The following is a 19,901-nucleotide window of genomic DNA, read 5'->3' as shown; positions in this document are numbered from 1 at the left end:
AGTGAAATACGATCGAGTTAAAAATAGTCAGAATTTGAGCAAATCTGTTTCCCAAAATCTAATCAAATGTGTCCCGTATAATAACCAATCATCCCACCAAATTTCATGCAATTCGGTTGAATACTTTTTGAGTTATGCGATTAACATACACACACACAGACATACAAATAAATACACAGCGATCAAAACATAACCTTCCGCTTTTGCGAAGGTAATAATATGGATACAAATCTTCAATATTTTGACTAATTCGTGTTTAAAATTGTGATTTGATAAAGTTGGCCTTTATTTAAGCGCATTTATACTTTGCACCTCACTATATATGAAAGCGAGTTGTTTGAGTGAAGCCTTTTCTTTGATTTATATACAACTAGTGGGCCCGTTGGTCCATTGGACCAAATTTTCATTGGTATTCATGGCCTTGTAGCATACCGACCTGCTGTAGTGTTTGAGCATGAGCTTACCTTTCACCAAACACAGATGTGCTTGGGTCAGGGCGAGTGGGGAGGGAGGGCGGGGATAATGCGTTCGTTATTATTATTGCCAAATTATACTAATATTATTATTGTTATCAGTATTATTAGTATTCATTCATATACTGTATGCTTTGTTACGTTATCATTGTTTTTGTTATTTATTTCGTAATGAAAATGCCATGGCATGGAATAACCTATTAAATTATTGCTCTATGCAACTTAACAAGGTGAATGTTTAAAACATGGGAATTCTTCTGGATTATATGTAGTTCATTATATCAACTCAGGAGATCATTATGGTAATTTTGGTGTGTCACATTCCACATCAGGAAGCTCCAGTATTAATTAATAAATGCTTTGTTATAATGTTATCATTACCTCTGCCACCATAGACAGTCTGTCTGTCTGTCTGTCTGTCTGTTTGTCCGTTTGTTTGTGAAGAAAATGTCTCAAAACGTTGTGGACGAATTTGGACGAAATTTGGCAGAGATGTAGCGTATATGTCAATGGCGAAATGATTAGATTTTGGTGAAGATCCAGATTCGGATCAGACTACTCGAATTTTTTAAGTGATTCTTCACCATTGAGTGATACGGATAAAAGCGATACATACCAGGATATCTCAAAAAGTTATTGATGGATTCGGACGAAACTTGGTGGACAGGTTGGATGTCTGACAAGGAAGAATCGATTCGATTTTGGTGAAGATCTGAATATGGATTCGGAAATGAGAATTATTTAATTTTTTAAGTGATTCTTCACCATTGAGTGATACGGATAAAAGCGATACATAGCAGGATATGTCAAAAAGTTATTGATGGATTCGGACGAAGCTTGGTGGACAGGTTGGGTGTCTGACAAGGAAGAATCGATTCGATTTTGGTGAAGATCCAGATTCGGATCCGGCTAGTATAATTTTAATAGTGATTCTTCACCATTGGGAGATGGGGCCAAAAACGATACAAAGCAGGATATCTCAACAAGTTGTGGACGGATGATTTTGATTAAATGTGAATCTGTATTGTGATTTTCTGGTCTACTCTGGGATACAAAACGTAAACGGTTCACCTGGAGGCGGTATGTATGCTCTCTACTGATTGCCATTCTAGTTCTGTTTGTGTTAGGCAGAGAGAGAGAGTGAAACCTCTATTAGAATATTTTAGTACATGTTGCCAAATTTTCTTAAATTGTGTTTGTATTTTTTTTTATCGTAATTTTACCTCGTTAAGCAGTTTTAACCACAAACATATTTCTTCTATGGCTCCAATTTATAGTTGCCCAACACCTTTCCTCACATATGACCTTTTCCAAACTGTAACTAATCAAACAGTTCCCTAACAGATGGTTGTTGGTTTCACAAACACCTTGTGCGCAGCCACCTGCATCGTCGTGTCTGCATCGTCGTGTCTTTTTGTGACGTCTCAATTAGCAGCAAGATGTGTTATGCAGCGGCAAGATCCGGTAAAGCTGGTTTTGATAATGAGGTTGGAAGCCTGACAGAGTCGTACGGAAGGATTCGTGCACCAAATGATCTTGTTCCTGGTCTTGGTCTTCCTGGGCTTGGTGAAACCATTCACCTGCGCAATGCGTTCGTTCTATTCCTCCTGTATTTTTGAGTCTACTGGGAATGTTTTAAAACGTCATACATTGTTTATTCACTATGAAGCTTTCAGTGAGCCTAACTTTCTCTCTTCAGCTTTATGAACCACCCCACAGACCAGCAGCAGGAGATAAATGGGATCCATTGTAGGAACTGGAATGTAGGTGTAAGTTTCTCGCTTCATTTAAAGGAAAGCCCCAAACTGTGCTTTACCAATTGCATTCTGTTCCCACAGTTGATCCTGGTTCTGGCTCAGGCAAAGGAGGTGAGAACATCCGTCTTGAAATATTTGCCCTCTGTGCTAAGAGTGTAACTTTGTCACTATTTACTTCACCCGTGAGAGGCCGGTGGGCAAAAATGAACACGTTTTTGGAAACTAACCGCAGAGGCTACTACCAGCCAGTGCCCATGAATCATAGAGGCCTTGCTGCCAGCCAAATGAGAAGGTATATAGATGGACAGACGATTGGTAAAGCAAGGCACACACATGAGGCCTACATTAAATTTCCCAGGGCAGGCAAATCGAGCCGCAAGTCTTCCAAAGGCTAATGTCGTCTCCCAAACCTGTTTGACATTATTTCGGTTCCAAATCTCAGTCCTTGGCCCATTGCTTTTCCATTTGACCACAAATGCCCTGGTTTCATTGTTGTAATGAAAAGAGATTGAGGTGGAGAAAGGCACAGTGGATAATGGAATTTTAGCTGCAACTTCGTAGAAATGTAGTCCAAAGTGGCCTTGTTCAGTTTGTCCATCTCGGAATCTCATTTGTCTGATTTATTGAGAGACGGCGGTTTATTTATTTGGGACGTATCCAATTTCCTCACTTTAAACAACCCCGGCGGGGCTGTAATATTTGCTTTTTGGTTCTGCTTGCCTTCTTATTACATGGGATATTGGAAAGGATGTGACCCAAATTAAACATTTTGTCCAAAGACCCCCCCCCCACCCCCCCAAAAAAAACTAAGACAAATGGCTTCAGTGGTTACCGCTAATACTCGACAGTTTAAAGCCACCTAATTCAACCATAGCTACCAGCCCTCTCTACCAAGGCTTCATTTCATTTGCTTTCTCATTTATACAATTAGTACAGTATTCATTTGGTAGTGCCAGCATCAGCGAGGCCAAAACGCCGGTGAGACTCGTCATCAAAATTGACTAGTCAGCAGCAGCATGATTCCTTACACCTCCCAGCTGCCAAGATGCCAATTACCAGACTTGAAATATCAATGACTGCCTGGTTGGTATTTCGGATTAGTATGCAAATATGTGGCATCATATCATGTCCCAAGAAGCCTGGTGTTGGCTTAGCGGTTAGGGTGCCAGCTTGGGATCCTAGGATCCTGGGTTCGAATCCTGGTCGATCGCTGAATTAATGCCAGGGGGGGTTGATTCAGCCTGTCATCCTTCTGAGGTCGGCAAATTGAGTACCAGCTCACTGGTAATTGTGTCACCCTGTGTGTCGCAAGATGCGCCTAACAGGGTTGGCGGCAGGATGGGCATCTGGCTGTAAAACATTGCTTCAAAAAGGGGACCACAGTGCCCAAAAAAGGCCAACCCCTGCTCTGCGGGGAAAAATGGCCTCTAAAGGCAGTTCTTTCTTATATCATGTTCCAAGTGCCTTGTGGGTGGATTTAAGAGAGAATGCTCAAATTAATCCTCAGAATAAAAAAAAATCACCTTGCTGAACATTTCTGTCTCCGGAAGTATTCCTTAATTGGCACGTGCCATTTTAATGGGATGGGCCCTACCAAGAGCCTGTTGGTCTGAGACCAAGTAAAGGGAGCCTGTTGCTAAAGCAGCAATTTCCTTTTCAGCAAAGTTCATTGCAAGAGTCGTGTCAGAGGCAGGAAATTAAACCTTTTGCAGACCATATTACAAGCAAACAACAAATTAGATGTTTTTCACTCATTACGAGAGATTATAGAACTTGTGTATTTCTCCGGTTATGCGATTAGAAACTGTCAATGTTGCATATGGAGCAATCTAAATTAGGATGATCATTTGATCATAAGTATTATAGCAAGTGCGGTGACTCCCAATTTCTAATCTCTATCCACAAATAATCCTCCAAATTAATTCCTTCCTTAATGCCGTGCCTTTCTCTCGAAACAACACTATCTTTCACACAGATTGCCAAACCTTTTCCTCTTTCCGCTACCACACCTATAAACCCTGTAGCCTTGAATTCCCGTCCTCCAGTTGGATTGCTCAATAAACCACATCTCACTTACAGCAACTGTGTCGTACCGCTCGCCATCGATCCTAGCTTCCAGCTCTTCCATCTTTATGAATGAATTCCAGCTCTTCCATCTTTATATTCATCAAAAAACTTGCATCGTATAAAAAAACCACGTTCAGCCTTTTCATTCCATTAACTCTCTCCTGCTGCCCCCAACCCTCCAACTACATCCTCTAGTCTAAAAAAAAAGTCCCAATTTATTTCTCAAGAACCTCCGTGAAACTCGCTGCTCCCCTTATATTGAGCACCTGCCACCTGTCTGCACAGTCACTTTGACCATGCCGGGATCCCCACAAATTCACAAACCCAAACCCCTCCTTCCTACACCAGCCCCCCTGCCACTGGTTAACATCCGCCGCTCTACTCCAGGAATATGCACCGACTCCCACCCTTGATATATAATCCTTGAAAACAAAAAATCACGTAACATCCACAATTCTTCAAATTCTCGCCCAAAAAGTTCTACCTCCTCTTCAAAGGTTCCGAACAGACCCTCCCCATATCGTCACACCTCCATCTCCCCAACTGCTGCATGCATCACCAATGCTTCCACTCGCAACCTGACAAAACGTCATCCAACATTCCAACGACAAATGGCAAATTAAATTGAATAAATGAACCCATCAATAAAATCCACTCATTTTTATCCATTTCAATAAATAAAAACATTTTCATTAGATTTCCACAATCGGAGACCATCGATTAAGCAACTGATTACTGACATTGGTTAGCACTCAAATTATTAACAATTGAAGCACTGTCTTCTTATTTTGAAAGAAAGACCAGCTCAAATATACAGATCATCCTTAAGTGCTCAATTTCTTTCATACGACACATCATATTTTAAGTGCCATGATGTTGTTAAGGGTATTAAGTGCCAACAACAATGGTATGAAAAAGGGCCAACGCATTGACACTTGTAGTATTCGCCAAGAATAGTTGCCATAGATGTTGTCCCAATGCACCAGAGTTTCTCCTATAGGGACGAATCATTAAGGGAAGGACAGACGAGAGTTTTCTCCTTTGACACATAGATGAAAGAATTACTCTCACACTGTGCATAGAACGAATACCTCTTTTTATGTGTGACTGGAGAATCTTTCTGTTTGTCCAGATGATGAGAGTTCTGGGATGGTTGGTCGCTCGAAGCCAAGTCGCTGTACCCGCTGTAGGTTTGGAGCCGAGTGTGATGACGATGCCGAAGACCTTGGGTGAGTGCACCAAGATCAAAAATGATTTTATCATCAAATACAAGTACCGGCACTGCGTTGTCAGCAATTTGAAAACAATAAAACAAGAAGACGTCATGCAGAGTACGATACTTCCAAAATCCCCCCCCCCCCCCCGCCTCCCACACCCCAAAAAAGGTTGCTATTGATCCAGCAAATTGTCAATTTCATCAAGATAAAACTGACAATCTTGATCAAAGCTTAGATCAATAGGATGAAAAGTTACGATTTTCCAGATAAAAATTGATGATTTTAGAAGCTTGACCTAGCATTGACCTTTTGACCTCACAAATAGTTGGTTTCCCAATTCAGTGAAGCACTATGCAAATGCTGTTAAATTTTCAAGTCAATCGGACGAAAATTGATGATTTGGGAAGTTTGACCTTGAGTTGACCTTTGACCTCAAAAATAGTTGGTTCCTCAATTTAGTGTCTCAATATACAAATGCTGTTCAATTTTCAAGTCAATCGGATGAAAATTGATGATTTTGGAAGTTTGACCTTGAGTTGACCTTTGACCTCAAAAATAGTTGGTTTCTCAATTTAGTGTCTCAATATACAAATGCTGTTCGATTTTCAAGTCAATGGGATGAAAAATGGCGATTCTAGAAATTTGACCTCCAGATGACCTTTGACCTCAAAATCAATAAGCTTCTCAATTGTGACGACCTTTATAACTTGGTGAAGTTTCATGACGATTGGTTTAGAAATGTGACCTGTAGGTGAGTGACAAACAACCAGACAAACAGACAGAATAACAAACGCAACCGACCAATATACTCGAAAAATCTTCGATTTTGCAAGTAAAAATGGAAAAATAAAAGAGTTGAAAACTTGCTGAGAATCTTCTGTTTCCCTTAGGTATTCATTTGAGAGTAGTGTGGGTGTAGACTGTGATGGTTGCATTTTGAGCACATCAATCATTTGAGTACTTAGAACATAAAAATCAGTGACCATGGTGTAGGTGCTTATAGACTAGGCTAAATTTCCAGAAATGCATCTAATACAAGTTATAGGGGCATTTCTGAGTAAAAGTTGGTAACAAGTGTTTTTAACCTATTTTGGGGGTGCTGATCATGAAAAAATAGGATACCAAGCTGAATTTTTGGTATTTGATGCTCAAATCTGGAAAAAACTAAATGGCCGCCAAAATATTTAACTTTTAGCCGCTGAACTCAGAATCACACAGGAAGACATTTCAACAAGTACACTTTACGTGAAACAAGATGAATATTTCCGGGCAATCAAATTTGTATATACTATTTTAGCAGAAATCGATGTTTCGGCCATTTTCCAAGATGGCTGCCATCAAATCTTATATTGACGATATCTCCAGTTCTAGTGAACATAGAATCATTATTTTGATGTCTAGCCCCAGGTTATCGAGGTCAAGGAAGCATATGAGCGCACTATTATTAGTGTTGGACCAAAGCTATATACTGAAACAGGACACATTCAAGGTGGTTGCTCACAAAATAGCTCTAAATATCGGCTAACTGCAGCTAAAATGATATCTACAGACACTTACACATGGACCCTTGTGCCACACAGCTCATATAATAAACAACACGATTACAAGGCAATACAACTTTACTTTTGATCTTCATTGATTAATACGATTACATGCAGTGAACAATCACATATGAACGTTTAACTATATACAGGTAGCACAGTCATGACGTCTTTTACGATATGCAGGCTCGACGGTAAGTTGAATAATGTCGTTAACACATTACACATTGTCATTAAAGCAACCGTCCTGGTCAGTTTCTTGCCGACATACACATGCAGCTGTGCAGCCAAGTTTTGCTTTACGGCAGCTACAGCGCATGGTACGACACCGTGACCTGCAACTGCAAGAAACAAGTTCAAGACACGACTCAGGAATTGGATGGAGTGTCATCAGCACTGGTTGCAAATTGGTAGCGACCCTTTTCCATCCCAACTCCGTGACATTCGGCAGGTTCGGAAGTGGGCAGTGTGCCTCCTTCCATATCAGAGATTGGTAATGCACACGCTGGATGTGGAATTTGAGAGCATCGCTCGTGGGTGGCATCGCTTCTGGTTTGCAGGCCTTCTCAAACATGACCCGACGAACGCTATCAGTTGTCTCCAGATTGTTCATCCCGTAGATTTTGCAGACAAATATTTCTGTCGATTTTGACACTTCAGGGGTCAAATTCCCTACTCCCAAACCCACAAGAAGGTGGTGATACTCAAGGAAGACTTTCCATGCTGAACGTTTCGTGTGTCCACAGATGTGCGATGTCGTGTCCGATCCCGTAAGAGCGTGAAATGGCAGAAGTGATTGGACTGAATTTGATGGCAAGTTGTGATATAATGGACCTATGGGTATGTACTTTCTCTTCTGGGCAGTACCAGCCATCATCCATAGATTTCTGCAACTGACACGCGGAAAATGTGCCACCAACAACAGCATGACATCAGTGTCTCTCGCACATACAACTACAGTGTCCAGCCGACTATCTATGACATGTAGAATTATGCGTGTGTCCGCTTCTTCGTGTGTTGCTTTTAGTGGAGTGAGGTCAGTATTGCCATGTGATGACCTGATTTCACGCTCATCGTCAAACCCCCCTGCAACCACAATCTCTGTATCACCAGGAGCATGTGCCAGAAGTTCTTCCGAGAGGAAGCGAGCAAGGGCTGCCTTGTTTTCTGGAAGGGCAATGAAGTTTATCCAGGAGTTAGGCAGTGGCACCTCCCGTCCTTCTACAATACGACGTATTGGACGACTTGTCTTTGTTCGTTTGGTTCTTGTTCCTGCTTTGATCGACTCATCTCGGTATCTGTCAAATACAACGTCTATGCGAAGATATTGCATTCCTGACTGGAAGATTGATCTTGTGAAAACGTCTGCCAAGTCTCCAAATGTCTTGGCAGCAACCGGTTTCCCAATGGCCACGACTCGAGCCTGTCCATCTATAACAAGACAAGCTGATTTCCCGTGCAGATCGAGCGTAGCAGGACATGGAACATCTGCTGTCAACATATCAGCCAGCAACGATTTGTTTCCTGTCCTTAAATTGCCATTGAGCTCTGCCAGCGAGACTGGTACTCGAAGAAGTTCGTGGTTCAACACGTTGTCCAAGTTGATCGTGCGGCCAGATGCATATGCCGTTACCAAACGTTGGAGGAAGTTTTGATCAGCTTTCAGAACAGTGCGTTTGTTCTTTTCGGCACTGTGTTGTACTACCTTATAAAGATCGTCGAATGTTGGAGCATTGTTCTTCTTGATGGTGTCATACAATGAGTGCTGAGGCATTGAGGTTTCTGCGTCTCCAACAAGTCTATCCTCCACAAATTCATCCAGTTGTTTCTGACCCATGACTCGTGCGTTCAGTAGCGATGTTTGGATTTCTTCGCTAGCAACGTCTTTTGTTGCAATGTTTTGCAGCGCAGCGTGATGCGTATCAGGTGCAAACACATGGAAGCGTTCCAATATGCTGAGCAGAATGTTCTCGTCTGCATTGTCACGTTGTTCTCTTGCTGGTTTCGATTCGTTATGGCTGAGCAAGTCTTTTGGATATATCTGCAACATTTCACGCGTATCTGCTGCAATATGTGCTCTCAGGTTGTAAGACAATGCCCATCTGTTCAAGGCTGTATTGGTTTTGGTGATACCAACGATTCCTCCGGCCCTTTTACCAGTTCCATTCAACCACTCTTGTGCCTGGTCGGGATCAACCTGATTGAACTTACGCGCCGACCGTTTGACCACAAAATTTCCTTTTTTGAATTCTTCGAGAACTGACTCTGGTAGGTTTCTCATTTCAGCCAAGTAGACAGGACCCCAGCGTCCATAGTTTACATGGTCATACCTGAGAAAGAAAGGTAGCATGCAGGTGAATGAATGGATGTGAAGGTCCCAAAGTCCATCTCGTTGGGCTCTTGTGAACATAAGTAGAATTGCTACCATTTCCAGGTATCCCCACCAGAAAGAGAAGTTGACATTGTCCTCCTTTCTGCGTTCCAGGAAATCTGACATCAATGATGAAAACGTTGGGTTTGTCAGCAAGGTGACAAGGATCTCAACAGCTGCCAGGTCGGATGCAGCCTTGGATATTTGAATATGCAGTTGCTCGTCGGCTTCTTTCACATAGTCTAGTAGATTGGGTCCTAATAGTCGCCATAGGGCCTGGCATGTAATTTTGTGTGCTCGCATGGCTTTGTTGAACTTTTTGCCAGCCAATGCTGCTTCAATGGTGTTCTGTCCCATTAGACCAGCTTCAACCCAGGCCTCTGCCAATCCAGATCCGTGCATGTGTTCTCCAATAACTTTTAAAAAGTTCATTGAAATGTGTAGCCCTCCTAGACGTGGAATGAGTCTCTTCTTGTACTCTGGATTGCACCACTTCAACTCCATGAGCTTGCAATAAAGTGCTTGATCCACACTCAGTACCGTGTATTCTTGTCCGAAGCGAGATTAAACTTCCAAACATCGCTCCACGACTGTTTTGAGTGTATCAAACTCGTGCGCTGGTGCCAGGATTATGGGCATATAGCCAACTGTAGTTTGTGGAGGATCATTTTGTGTCAGGGACTCATTGAATACTGTCCAACTGGTTTCCGTTGTTGAGTTGAGTCGCATGAAATTGAACGCTAAATCCACCGATTGGGCCCTTGCTGCACAATCAGTGTCCTTGGACGGTTGATGATACCAAGTTTTTTCCACTTGGCCACTGAAAGATGGTTCGGCCCTGACGGCAGGCATAGTTGCAGCATTTAAGGTGTCCATGACCTCTGGGACATGCAGCATTCGGTCTTTAGAAAGAACCATGCTGTCCCACTTCACGTCTGCGGATGGTCCTCTCTGCCACGCTGCCAGCTGAGTGGCATGGAAGGTTTCTTTTCCGTCCAATGTCTCATCCAGTATGTCGATATTGTCAGCAGTGTAGAACAGAAAGCGGTCAGGAACTAGATTAGGTGGTATGACGGCACCGGTGTTTGGATTCATAGACTTAATTGTGGACTTGGCTAAGGTTGTGTCCAACTGCAACACTTGATGGTAACTGAGGGTGTGTCCTGCCTTATGGAACATTTCCACCAACTCCTTAGATCGTGTAGTTTGGTGCAGGGTGCTGCCGAGCCCTATATGTTTCGGCGTCAGTTTACTGCCTCCGCTCACTCCATATACCATGTCCTGAGCACTGCTGAGGACTTGTTGTTCTAGTTTCGTATCATCTTCTTTGGCAACGCATGGTTCTATTTCAAGCTGACACGGACCACCATATAAGAGCTTGAGGAACATGTAGACAGTCTCTGGTACGCAACTTAGTGCGTTTCCGATGCTCACTTCAAATCCCACGTGGCCAGGCTTATCAAGCAAATCTCCTCGAAGTTTTAGGGCAACATGCACCAGCGACAGGAAGATGTCCTCTTCAGGCCCGAACCTAGGCATTGTTAGTTGTTCGTCTGCTTCATCCGTCAGTCCAGATACAGCATTGCCGGTATACTTAGATGGTACCAACAACGTTTCTCTCTGAGATGTCCCACCATCAGGTCGAACAAAGAGGATGGTATCACCTACTCGAGATTGCAGTTTTTCCCTGAATGTTGTCCGACGACTTACAAAGGACTTCGGAATAACTGTGTTAGCTTCCTCTGAAAGATTTACATACCGATCCCAGACGTCACTTAGCCTCAGCACATGACCCTTTTGGGCTGCATACATAAGTTCTGAAGAAAGCCATATCAAAGGTAAGTCTTGACTGGTGTGAAAATCTTCTTTGACTTTGGATGTACTTCTTTTGAACGAACTTAAGCAAGGAAGGTGATATTTACCTTCCGCTGCGATGAGGTCACTAACGCCTGCCAAACTGAAGCATAGCTTGTGATGTAATTTAGATGCCTCTAAAATATCTTTGCTGACATTGAATGTCATAACTGAACTTAATCGTTGTTTTGACGTACGATCCTGACAAAACATGCACAGCGTCCAGTCAACTGGCTTGACAGAGCTCCGACGTATGACACGACCTTGGGTAGACCCAACAACTGAGCTGCATGTTGGTACATTTTCTCGGTCCTGATGATGATCTTCCAGTCTTTCTAGGCGAAGAAGTTTATTTTTATCGGTGAATTGGACATAACAGTTTTTGTGCCATACGATTGAGGTGGTATTCGAACCCAACGCCAGATCCAGACGCTCAATTATATTGCGGTTTTTTGGGTCGCGTAATTTCTTTCTGGTTTCGTAAGCCTTAGCGAGTGTGGCTAGACCTTGATTGCTGGCAGATCGCAAATCCCCATCTGTTTGGCATAAAATGCATAAGGCGAAGTCAATCGATGATGGTCGTTTCAGAGTAGCAACAGGATCCATCTTGATTTAGTCTGAAAATAAAAGAAAGAGAGGTTGCATGTCACCGTCCCGGTAAATAAACCGTCCTTAACTAGACATGATAACAACCTTAACTAGAAAATACAGTTGACAGTGATCTGAAAGCAATGTAATGCCAATCAAGGTAAAACGGCAATAAAAGCCAATATGGTGTATGAAACATCTTCCATTGAAAGCCTGCAATTCAGCTTGGTATCCTATCTTTTCGTGGTCAGCACGCTCACATACAGCTAATAAGCATAGATACCAAGTACTACTATGACATTCCTATTTTTAAAAGAAAATTAGAAATGTCAATATTGCGTATACTTTTTTTGACGGCCATTTTGTTTTTTGGCTGATTTAAGCCCTAAATATGTAATATTCAGCTTGGTATTATTTTTTATCGTGATCAGCACCCTCATATACAGCTAATAAGCATGGATACCAAGTATTACTACGACATTCCACTTTTCTGAAGAAAAAAAACAAATATCGCATAAACTTTTTTGGCGGCCATTTTGTTTTTTGCTGATTTAGGCCCTAAATATGCACATTTCAGCTTGGTATCCGTTTTTTTCGTGATCAGCACCCTCATATCCACCTAAAACGCCCGGATACCAACTTTTACTCAGAAATGCCTCTGCCAAAAAAAAATCAGAAATTTAGCCTAGTCTATTATAGCAAGTTTTTATTTGAAAAGCGTGAACTACATATATATATATATATAGAAACTGGAAAGGGAGATTGAATTATTATTCATTGGCAAAATTTGAAATGGAATCAATATGTAAAGTGTGACTCTACTGAAGATTACAAATTGCGGTTAGTGAGGATTTCCTTCGGGCAGATCTTCACTCTCAAAACAAGCCTCAAAGTTAAGATAATTGTTCCGAAGGACTTGGAGGTTGCCACTCAATGTTGGATGGAAGTGTCTGTTTGGTCATCTATTGGGAAATGAGACTGTTGAAAGTCTCAGGCTGAACTTTCTTTTAACATCCAAATTTGCACTTCGCAGCTTGCGGGAAGGGGTGGGCGGGGGGGGAGGCGAGGGGATGGAGACCGATTTTTACCCGGCGATTTATCACTGATCCAGCCACTGACACGCAATTCTTATTACATAGAAGCACAAAGAATCTCCGGCGTCCATGAAATTAAAATCTGCGTGCGCGTGTCTTGAGAGCATATTTCCAGGATGGATAAGTCCTTTGATGCGTAGGTGACATATCATTAACAAAAACTCTGATGTGCATTAAGTTTTATGGATGTTCCGATGAAAATGCTAACATTTTAGACATTGTGAGATGCATTGCACCCCCTTTGCATTGCACCCCCATTGCATTGTGAACATGTATTTGCACCCCCATTGCATTGCACCCCCATTGCATTGCACCCCCATTGCATTGTGAACATGTATTTGCACCCCCATTGGACCACCTTATTGAATATTCTGATGTGCAAAATGACCAACGTGCACACACTCCCACATTATAACAAACTCTTTATAAGTGTCTTTATTATTACTAGGGCATGCCCGTACTATATCTATATCTAAAATTATATCCCCCCCCCCCCCTCTATTTACATGCAATGGTTTGGTCCAAAGCGAATGGCTTGCGAGTACGGTGACAATCCCCCCCCTCTATTTACATGAAATGGTTTGGTCCAAAGCGAACGGCTTGCGAGTACGGTGACAATCCCCCCCCTCTATTTACATGAAATGGTTTGGTCCAAAGCGAACGGCTTGCGAGTACGGTGACAATCCCCCCCCTCTATTTACATGAAATGGTTTGGTCCAAAGCTAACGGCTTGCGGAGTTTGGTAAAGAAATCGCCATATCGTGCACAAACGCGCAGGAAAGCGAAAGAATCGCAAATTAGTTTTAATTAGTTTTAAAACATAGTTTAACGCCCGAGCGAGTTTAACGCAATCGCAAATCGCATCGCAAAGCGAAAGAATCGCAAATTAGTTTTAATTAGTTTTAAAACATAGTTTAACGCCAACATAGCGCCAACATAGTTTGCCGACGGGAAATAAATGAATACGCTCTCAAATGTGCCGTCCGAGGCAGAGTCTGTTCACCACGTTCGGCACACGTGATAGCTCGCTGCTCTCTGATTGGTTGAATCGTTTTTTGGACATAGCTCGGTAACTACTTGTCCGATTAATTTAAAACCTTGAAAAGGCACATCCTCGGGTCCCCAGCAATATACCTGGCAAGTTTCAAGTATATCGGACCGGTAGTTGTCGAGAAACAGCGGTCGCATACAGACACACACACACACACACACAGAGATTGCTGGAATTATAGATAGATGAGGAATGTTTAGCCATAAAATATGCATGTTTTTCCTTTTTAAATGGAAGAGGCTCGTGGAAGGGCTTGAACACAGAATGGATCAGGACGCAGCAGAACAAAAGGAACAGGAATCGAGAGGGGGAAACACACCAAACAACAGGGTTGAGGGACAAAATAGAGGGAGAGTTGGACAAATATGAGATGTGGGGAAGAAAGAGGGGTAGGGGAAGACACACAAGATGGACAAGATGGATTCAGAAGTAAACTCTCAGGAAGGGAAATTCGGAAGAGGTGGGCTAGAGGTGTGGGAGAGGAGGTGGTATAACAGTGGAAGTAAAGATCAACATTTTAGATGGGGGGTGATCATAGATGGTGGTGAATTTGTTGGAACCCATCTGTGGATCGGTCCCATCGGCCGATGGGTCTGACCCATCTGTGGATGCACGAGAAATGACAATGCAGACCCATCGGCCGATGGGTCTGCGCCATCTGCGGATGTGTTGTTTACCTTGAAGGAATGTGTTGACAGAATGGTGCTCTTCAATCAGGTACACAGTCATTGGAATTACATGTGGTAGGAATTTAACAGAGATGATTTTTAAATGTTTAACAGATTAAACCACATGTCACGGACTGCTTTATAAACATTTATGACATCAATTGCTTATTTTTAGGTTCAAATAAACATACTCATCCACCATTGATGCATAGGAAACACAGATGGGTTCACCTTTGGATAGACTTCCAGACACCGTGATTGCAAGGAAAGATAAGATGCGTGACGTTGGTGTCATGTTCCTAGGCATATTGCAACACGGATTCAATGGATGAATGTATCGTCCTCCTGAAAATTGTTAACATCATCTCAATACAGCAGCCTCATAAAATTGTGGACATGATCAGTGATGATCTTCAGATGCTTGCAATGGAACGAGGGTCCCTAAATCATGACAGGTAAACATTACTCCACTTTTAGTGGCCAAAACCAGTGACTGAATCATTCAGAATACATTGATTCATGGGGTGAGGATGGGGGAACCTGCTTTACCCAAATAATGAGGGCATTCGTGGTGGGAGTGAAGGGGCATATGAATGGAGCTGCTGCCCCATTTTCTTCAGGAAGTGTAGCTTTATTACAAGTGAAGTAGCAGGGGCTACCCGGAACTGCCTTGGGGGCAGGGGGAGAGTACCCTGGTGCTGCCCAGCTAGCTGAGCTTTCCCTGGCGGTAGTTTCAGGACATGTCGGACATTGAAAAGCTGTGAAGTTATTGGCCTCATGGTGTTTACGTTTTGCCCGCGGGTTGGCGGCATCACCATGACCCCACATCCCAATACACACTTTATAGCAGCCTTTTGTGGCCTGAAACCGGATGTCAAGGTCAACATGTGGTAGCTTAAAACCTTGCTCAGACTCTGAAGTACCTACACCCAAAATTTGGGGTGCTACGGTTCGGCTGTTCCCGATAATAGCAACTGATACCGTCTGTCACTTAGAACTATTTGCTATGTTGTATCTAGACAACATTAGTCTGACAGGATGGTGACCGGCTATAAACTGACCCAGATATAAACTGTTGGAGTGGTGCTTCGCAGGCCGGGCACTGCAGAACAAAGTGCGCTGTCCCTCGGGTGGACGTTAACCTGGGTGTCCCATCTGCTCGACGTTAAACATTCCCCCGGTGTCTTTCACAAAGAGTTTTCAAGCTACCGCCGACACTCTCAGCAAATTGTAAATTTCTGCCAACTACAGTTCAACGTCCGGCCTTGCCAGCCAGTTTGTGAAAGTCTGGCACGAACAACCTGCCATTTCCGACCCAACAAGAACATGCGAATAATTGGGGTCGGTGAAGAAGAAGTAGTACTATTAGCTGGAGAATATTAGACTGAATGTGAGTTTGAGTGTTAGTGGCCACCATGTTGGACATTGACACTTGACAAGCTGTTGCTCCAGAGAGATTTGGCATTGCGCAGTAGACGATCAGCAGAATATAGATGAAGTGAAGGAGCTGGGGCTCCCACGTCGATCGGAAGAATGGACGCGACAAAAAGCTGGAATTCATCCGAGTTGCTTTATTCAAACCAAACACTCAGGCACTCTGAAAAGCCCGTTTATCGGGCAGCAATATATATCCATATTATCCCGGAGCGTTTGCCCAGGAAAGGCGAGAGGGGGCGTGGCCCAGCGTCCTGGCTGCGGCCTGGCAAGTTGAGGGCGAGCCTGCCCGGGCATGCCCGGGCGTCCCGACCGAGGCCTGGCAAGTTGAGCGTGGGCCTGCCCGGGCGTCCTGGACGAGCCCGGCATGGTGATCGCTCCGCGTCCTTGATAGGTGCAAGGCGATTGTGAAAACCCAGCGGTAGCCGCTACACACGTCCCCCCAGAATCGACTTGCACCGGCAGGGTCAATTTGAGGGGGGTCCTGATGACCCAGCCGAAGCGACCCCTGGCGGGTCGTGGGAGGGGGTCCGGTGTGGTGGTGGGCGGTCGAGTGGGGGGCACCGTGGACGGGGGGCGGCCTCGCCGCGGCGGAAGGGCCACCCGTGGTGGGTGGTCGACGTCCACGTGCGCCGGCTTGAGGCGGTCCACCGCAATCCGGTCCGACCTGCCGCCGATGTCGATGACGAACGACTTGTCGTCCCGTCGCAGCACCCGGAAGGGCCCGTCGTACGGCGGCCGGAGTGGCCCCCGATGTGCGTCGTGACGCACAAAAACATACTCCGCTGTGCGAAGTGCTGGGGGGACGTAGGACTGGGGGTCACCGTGGTGGGATGTTGGCACGGGGGCAAACCGTCGGGCGGCCTCCTGGAGGTCCGAGCGCTGGTGAGCTGCGGACCAGGGACTGGTAGCGTCGGGCACGAATTCGCCCGGGACGCGTAGCGCCTGGCCATAGACAAGCTCGGCGGTGGATGCCTGGAGGTCCTCCTTGGGGGCCGTGCGGAGGCCCAAAAGGACCCACGGCAGCCGGTCGGCCCAACCGCCGTCTTGAAGGCCGGCCATGAGCGCGGCCTTCATGGAGCGGTGGAATCGCTCGCACAACCCGTTTGCTTGGGGGTGGTAGGCCGTAGTACGGTGGAGCTTGACCCCCAGGTTGTGGGCGACCGCGCCCCACAGCTCGGAGGTGAACTGTGGTCCGCGGTCTGACGAGATGTCCGCCGGTGCGCCAAAGCGGGCGACCCAGGTGGCGATGAAAGCCTGCGCCACGTCGGCGGTGGTGGTGGAGACGAGGGGAACGGCCTCCGGCCACCTGGTGGTCCTGTCCACCATGGTGAGCAGGTGTGTGAACCCCCGTGACGGGGGGAGGGGGCCCACCAGATCCACGTTGACGTGGTCGAAACGTCGTTCGGGCACGGTGAAAGGTGCCAGCGGGGCCTGGGTGTGTCGGTGGACCTTGGCCCGTTGGCAGGCCGTGCAGGTGCTGGTCCAATCGCGGACGTCCCGACGAAGGCCGTGCCAGAAGAATCGCGCCGACACCAGCTTCTGGGAAGCTTTCCGGCCCGGGTGGGAAAGGCCGTGGAGGGAGGCGAAGATGCGGCGTTGCCAGGTGACGGGCACGATGGGGCGAGGCTGGCCTTGGGAGACGTCGCAGAGCAGGACAGTGTCCGCGAAGGGGATGTCGGCCAGGCGGAGGCCCGTGTCCGCCGCCCGGAGGGCTTGCACCGTGGTGTCGGTGGTTTGGTCCGCCGCCATAAGCGCAAAGTCCACGCCCAGGTGGACCGCGTTCGCGCTGGCCCGGGAAAGACAGTCGGCCACGGCGTTGTTTTTGCCGGCGACGTGCCGGATGTCCGTGGTAAACTCCGACACGGCGGAGAGGTGGCGCTGTTGGCGGGCCGACCACGGCTCCGTGACCTTGGCCATGGCGTAAACCAACAGCTTGTGGTCGACGAACGCCGTGAAAGGTCGGCCCTCCAGGAGGTGGCGGAAATGGCGGACGGCCAGGTGTAGACCGAGGAGCTCCCGGTCAAACGTGCTGTATTTGAGCTCGTTCGGCCAGAGCTGCCGGCTGAAAAAAGCGAGTGCCTGCCAAACCCCGTTCACCCATTGCTCATGTACGGCGCCCACCGCGTAGTCGGAGGCATCCGTGGTGAGGGCGATGGGAGCGTTGAGCACCGGGTGAGCGAGCAGTGTTGCGTCGGCGAGGGCCCGCTTTGAGCTTTGGAAGGCCGCATCCATTGCTGCGGACCAGGCGATGTCGTGCTTGGCCGGCTTGCCCCGGAGGGCTTCGTAGAGGGGCCGCATGAGTTGAGCAGCGCGGGGCACAAAGCGGTGATAAAAATTCACCATTCCCAGGAATTCCTGCAGGGCCTTTATGGTGCGGGGACGCGGGAACGTGGTGATGGCCTCGACCTTGGTTGGCAGCGGCACGGCCCCGTTCTTGGTGATGTGGTGGCCCAAAAAATCAACGGCCGTCGTGCCGAAGTGGCATTTGGCCGGGTTGACGATGAGGCCGTGCTCGCTGAGGTGCCCGAACAGTGTTCGGAGGTGGAGGAGGTGCTCGGCCCGGGACGTGCTGGCGACGAGGATGTCGTCCAGGTAAACGAAAAGGAACGGCAGGTCACGCAGCACGCCGTCCATCAAGCGCTGGAACGCCTGAGCCGCGTTCTTGAGACCAAACGGCATCCGCAAGAATTCGAATAAGCCGAACGGCGTGATGACTGCCGTTTTAGGGACGTCGGCCGCCCTGACAGGTACCTGGTGATATCCCCGTATGAGATCAATTTTCGAAAAAATGACCCGTCCCGCCAGATGGGCGGAGAATTCTTGGATATGCGGGATCGGGTACCTGTCGGGGGTGGTAGCGTCATTGAGACGGCGGTCGTCGCCACACGGGCGCCATCCACCCCCCGGCTTTGGCACGATGTGCAGTGGCGAGGCCCACGCACTATCGGAGCGCCGCACGATGCCGAGGTGCTCCAACGCGTCGAATTTGGCCTTCGCCACGGCGAGCTTGGCTGGGTCGAGGCGGCGGGCCCTGGCGTAGACCGGCGGGCCCGTGGTTGGTATGTGGTGCTCGATCCCATGCCGTACTGCGACGGCCGAAAACGTCGGCCGCGTGAGGGCCGGGAACTCCGTGAGCAGGCGAGCAAACTCGTTCGCCGCCAGGACGGCGCATGCCAGCTCGGTCGGCGCGGAGCTGCTCAATGTGCATACCAGGGAGCTGAAGGTTTCGGCGTTGATTAAACGACGCCGTTGGACGTCCACCAGCAGTCCGTGTGCGCAGAGGAAGTCGGCGCCTAGCAGAGCCATGGGCACGTTTGCGGTTACAAACGTCCAAGCAAAGCGTTGGCCGCCGAAGCAGAGGGTGACGTTGCGCGGGCCGAAGGTGCGGATGGTCGATCCGTTGGCCGCAACCAAGGAGGGGCCGCAAACCGCGGATTGCCTGTCCTGGTCAGAGGCGGGTATGACGCTCAGTTGGGCGCTGGTGTCGCACAGGAAGCGCCGCTTTATCCGTGATGAACAGTAAGTTGCCCGTGTGGCCGGCGCTCATGGCTGGTAATGAACGCCGGCCCGGCCGTTTCCCGGCCTGCCGAAGGTGCACGGGGGTCGGCATGTCCGGGCCTTCTGTCCGAACCTGGCATGATAGTAACACCACGCTTGGTCAGGTGGAGGCCCCGGTCGTCGTGCTGGAGGTGGTCGGCTCGGTGTAGCGGCCGCCAATTGCGTCGGCAGTTCGGTCGTCGACCGTGCCGGGTGCTCGGGCGCCATGGGTGTTGCGTCGGACGG

At 47.1% G+C, this 19,901-nt stretch overlaps 1 protein-coding gene and 1 long non-coding RNA gene across 4 annotated transcripts in view; one reads left to right on the top strand and one right to left on the bottom strand.

Annotated features, from left to right (window-relative positions):
- LOC137434006 (tomoregulin-1-like) overlaps window positions 1-19,901 on the top strand; it is a 188,322-nt gene that overhangs the window by 131,648 nt on the left and 36,773 nt on the right. Inside the window, exons 4-5 of one of the 2 annotated variants that reach the window (XM_068126589.2) lie at window positions 2,312-2,341; window positions 5,430-5,526. In XM_068126589.2, the coding sequence (XP_067982690.1) occupies window positions 2,312-2,341; window positions 5,430-5,526 (127 nt within the window). The remainder of the gene's footprint in view (window positions 1-2,311; window positions 2,342-5,429; window positions 5,527-19,901) is intronic. The other variant, XM_068126590.2, reaches the window with a different exon arrangement.
- LOC137434007 (uncharacterized) overlaps window positions 4,943-19,901 on the bottom strand; it is a 54,913-nt gene continuing 39,954 nt past the window's right edge. Inside the window, exons 3-4 of one of the 2 annotated variants that reach the window (XR_010985772.2) lie at window positions 5,389-5,521; window positions 5,227-5,291 (exon numbers count right to left, since the gene is read on the bottom strand). This is a non-coding gene — a long non-coding RNA (uncharacterized LOC137434007). Of the gene's footprint in view, window positions 5,522-19,901 lie in introns of both variants that reach the window. The other variant, XR_013624763.1, reaches the window with a different exon arrangement.

The sequence above is a fragment of the Myxine glutinosa genome, chromosome 10 (genome assembly GCF_964187855.1).
Source record: "Myxine glutinosa chromosome 10, kmMyxGlut1.1, whole genome shotgun sequence".
NCBI lineage: Eukaryota > Metazoa > Chordata > Myxini > Myxiniformes > Myxinidae > Myxine > Myxine glutinosa.
Note: the sequence above shows the minus strand (reverse complement) of the source record. Positions and strands in the feature narration are given on the sequence as shown.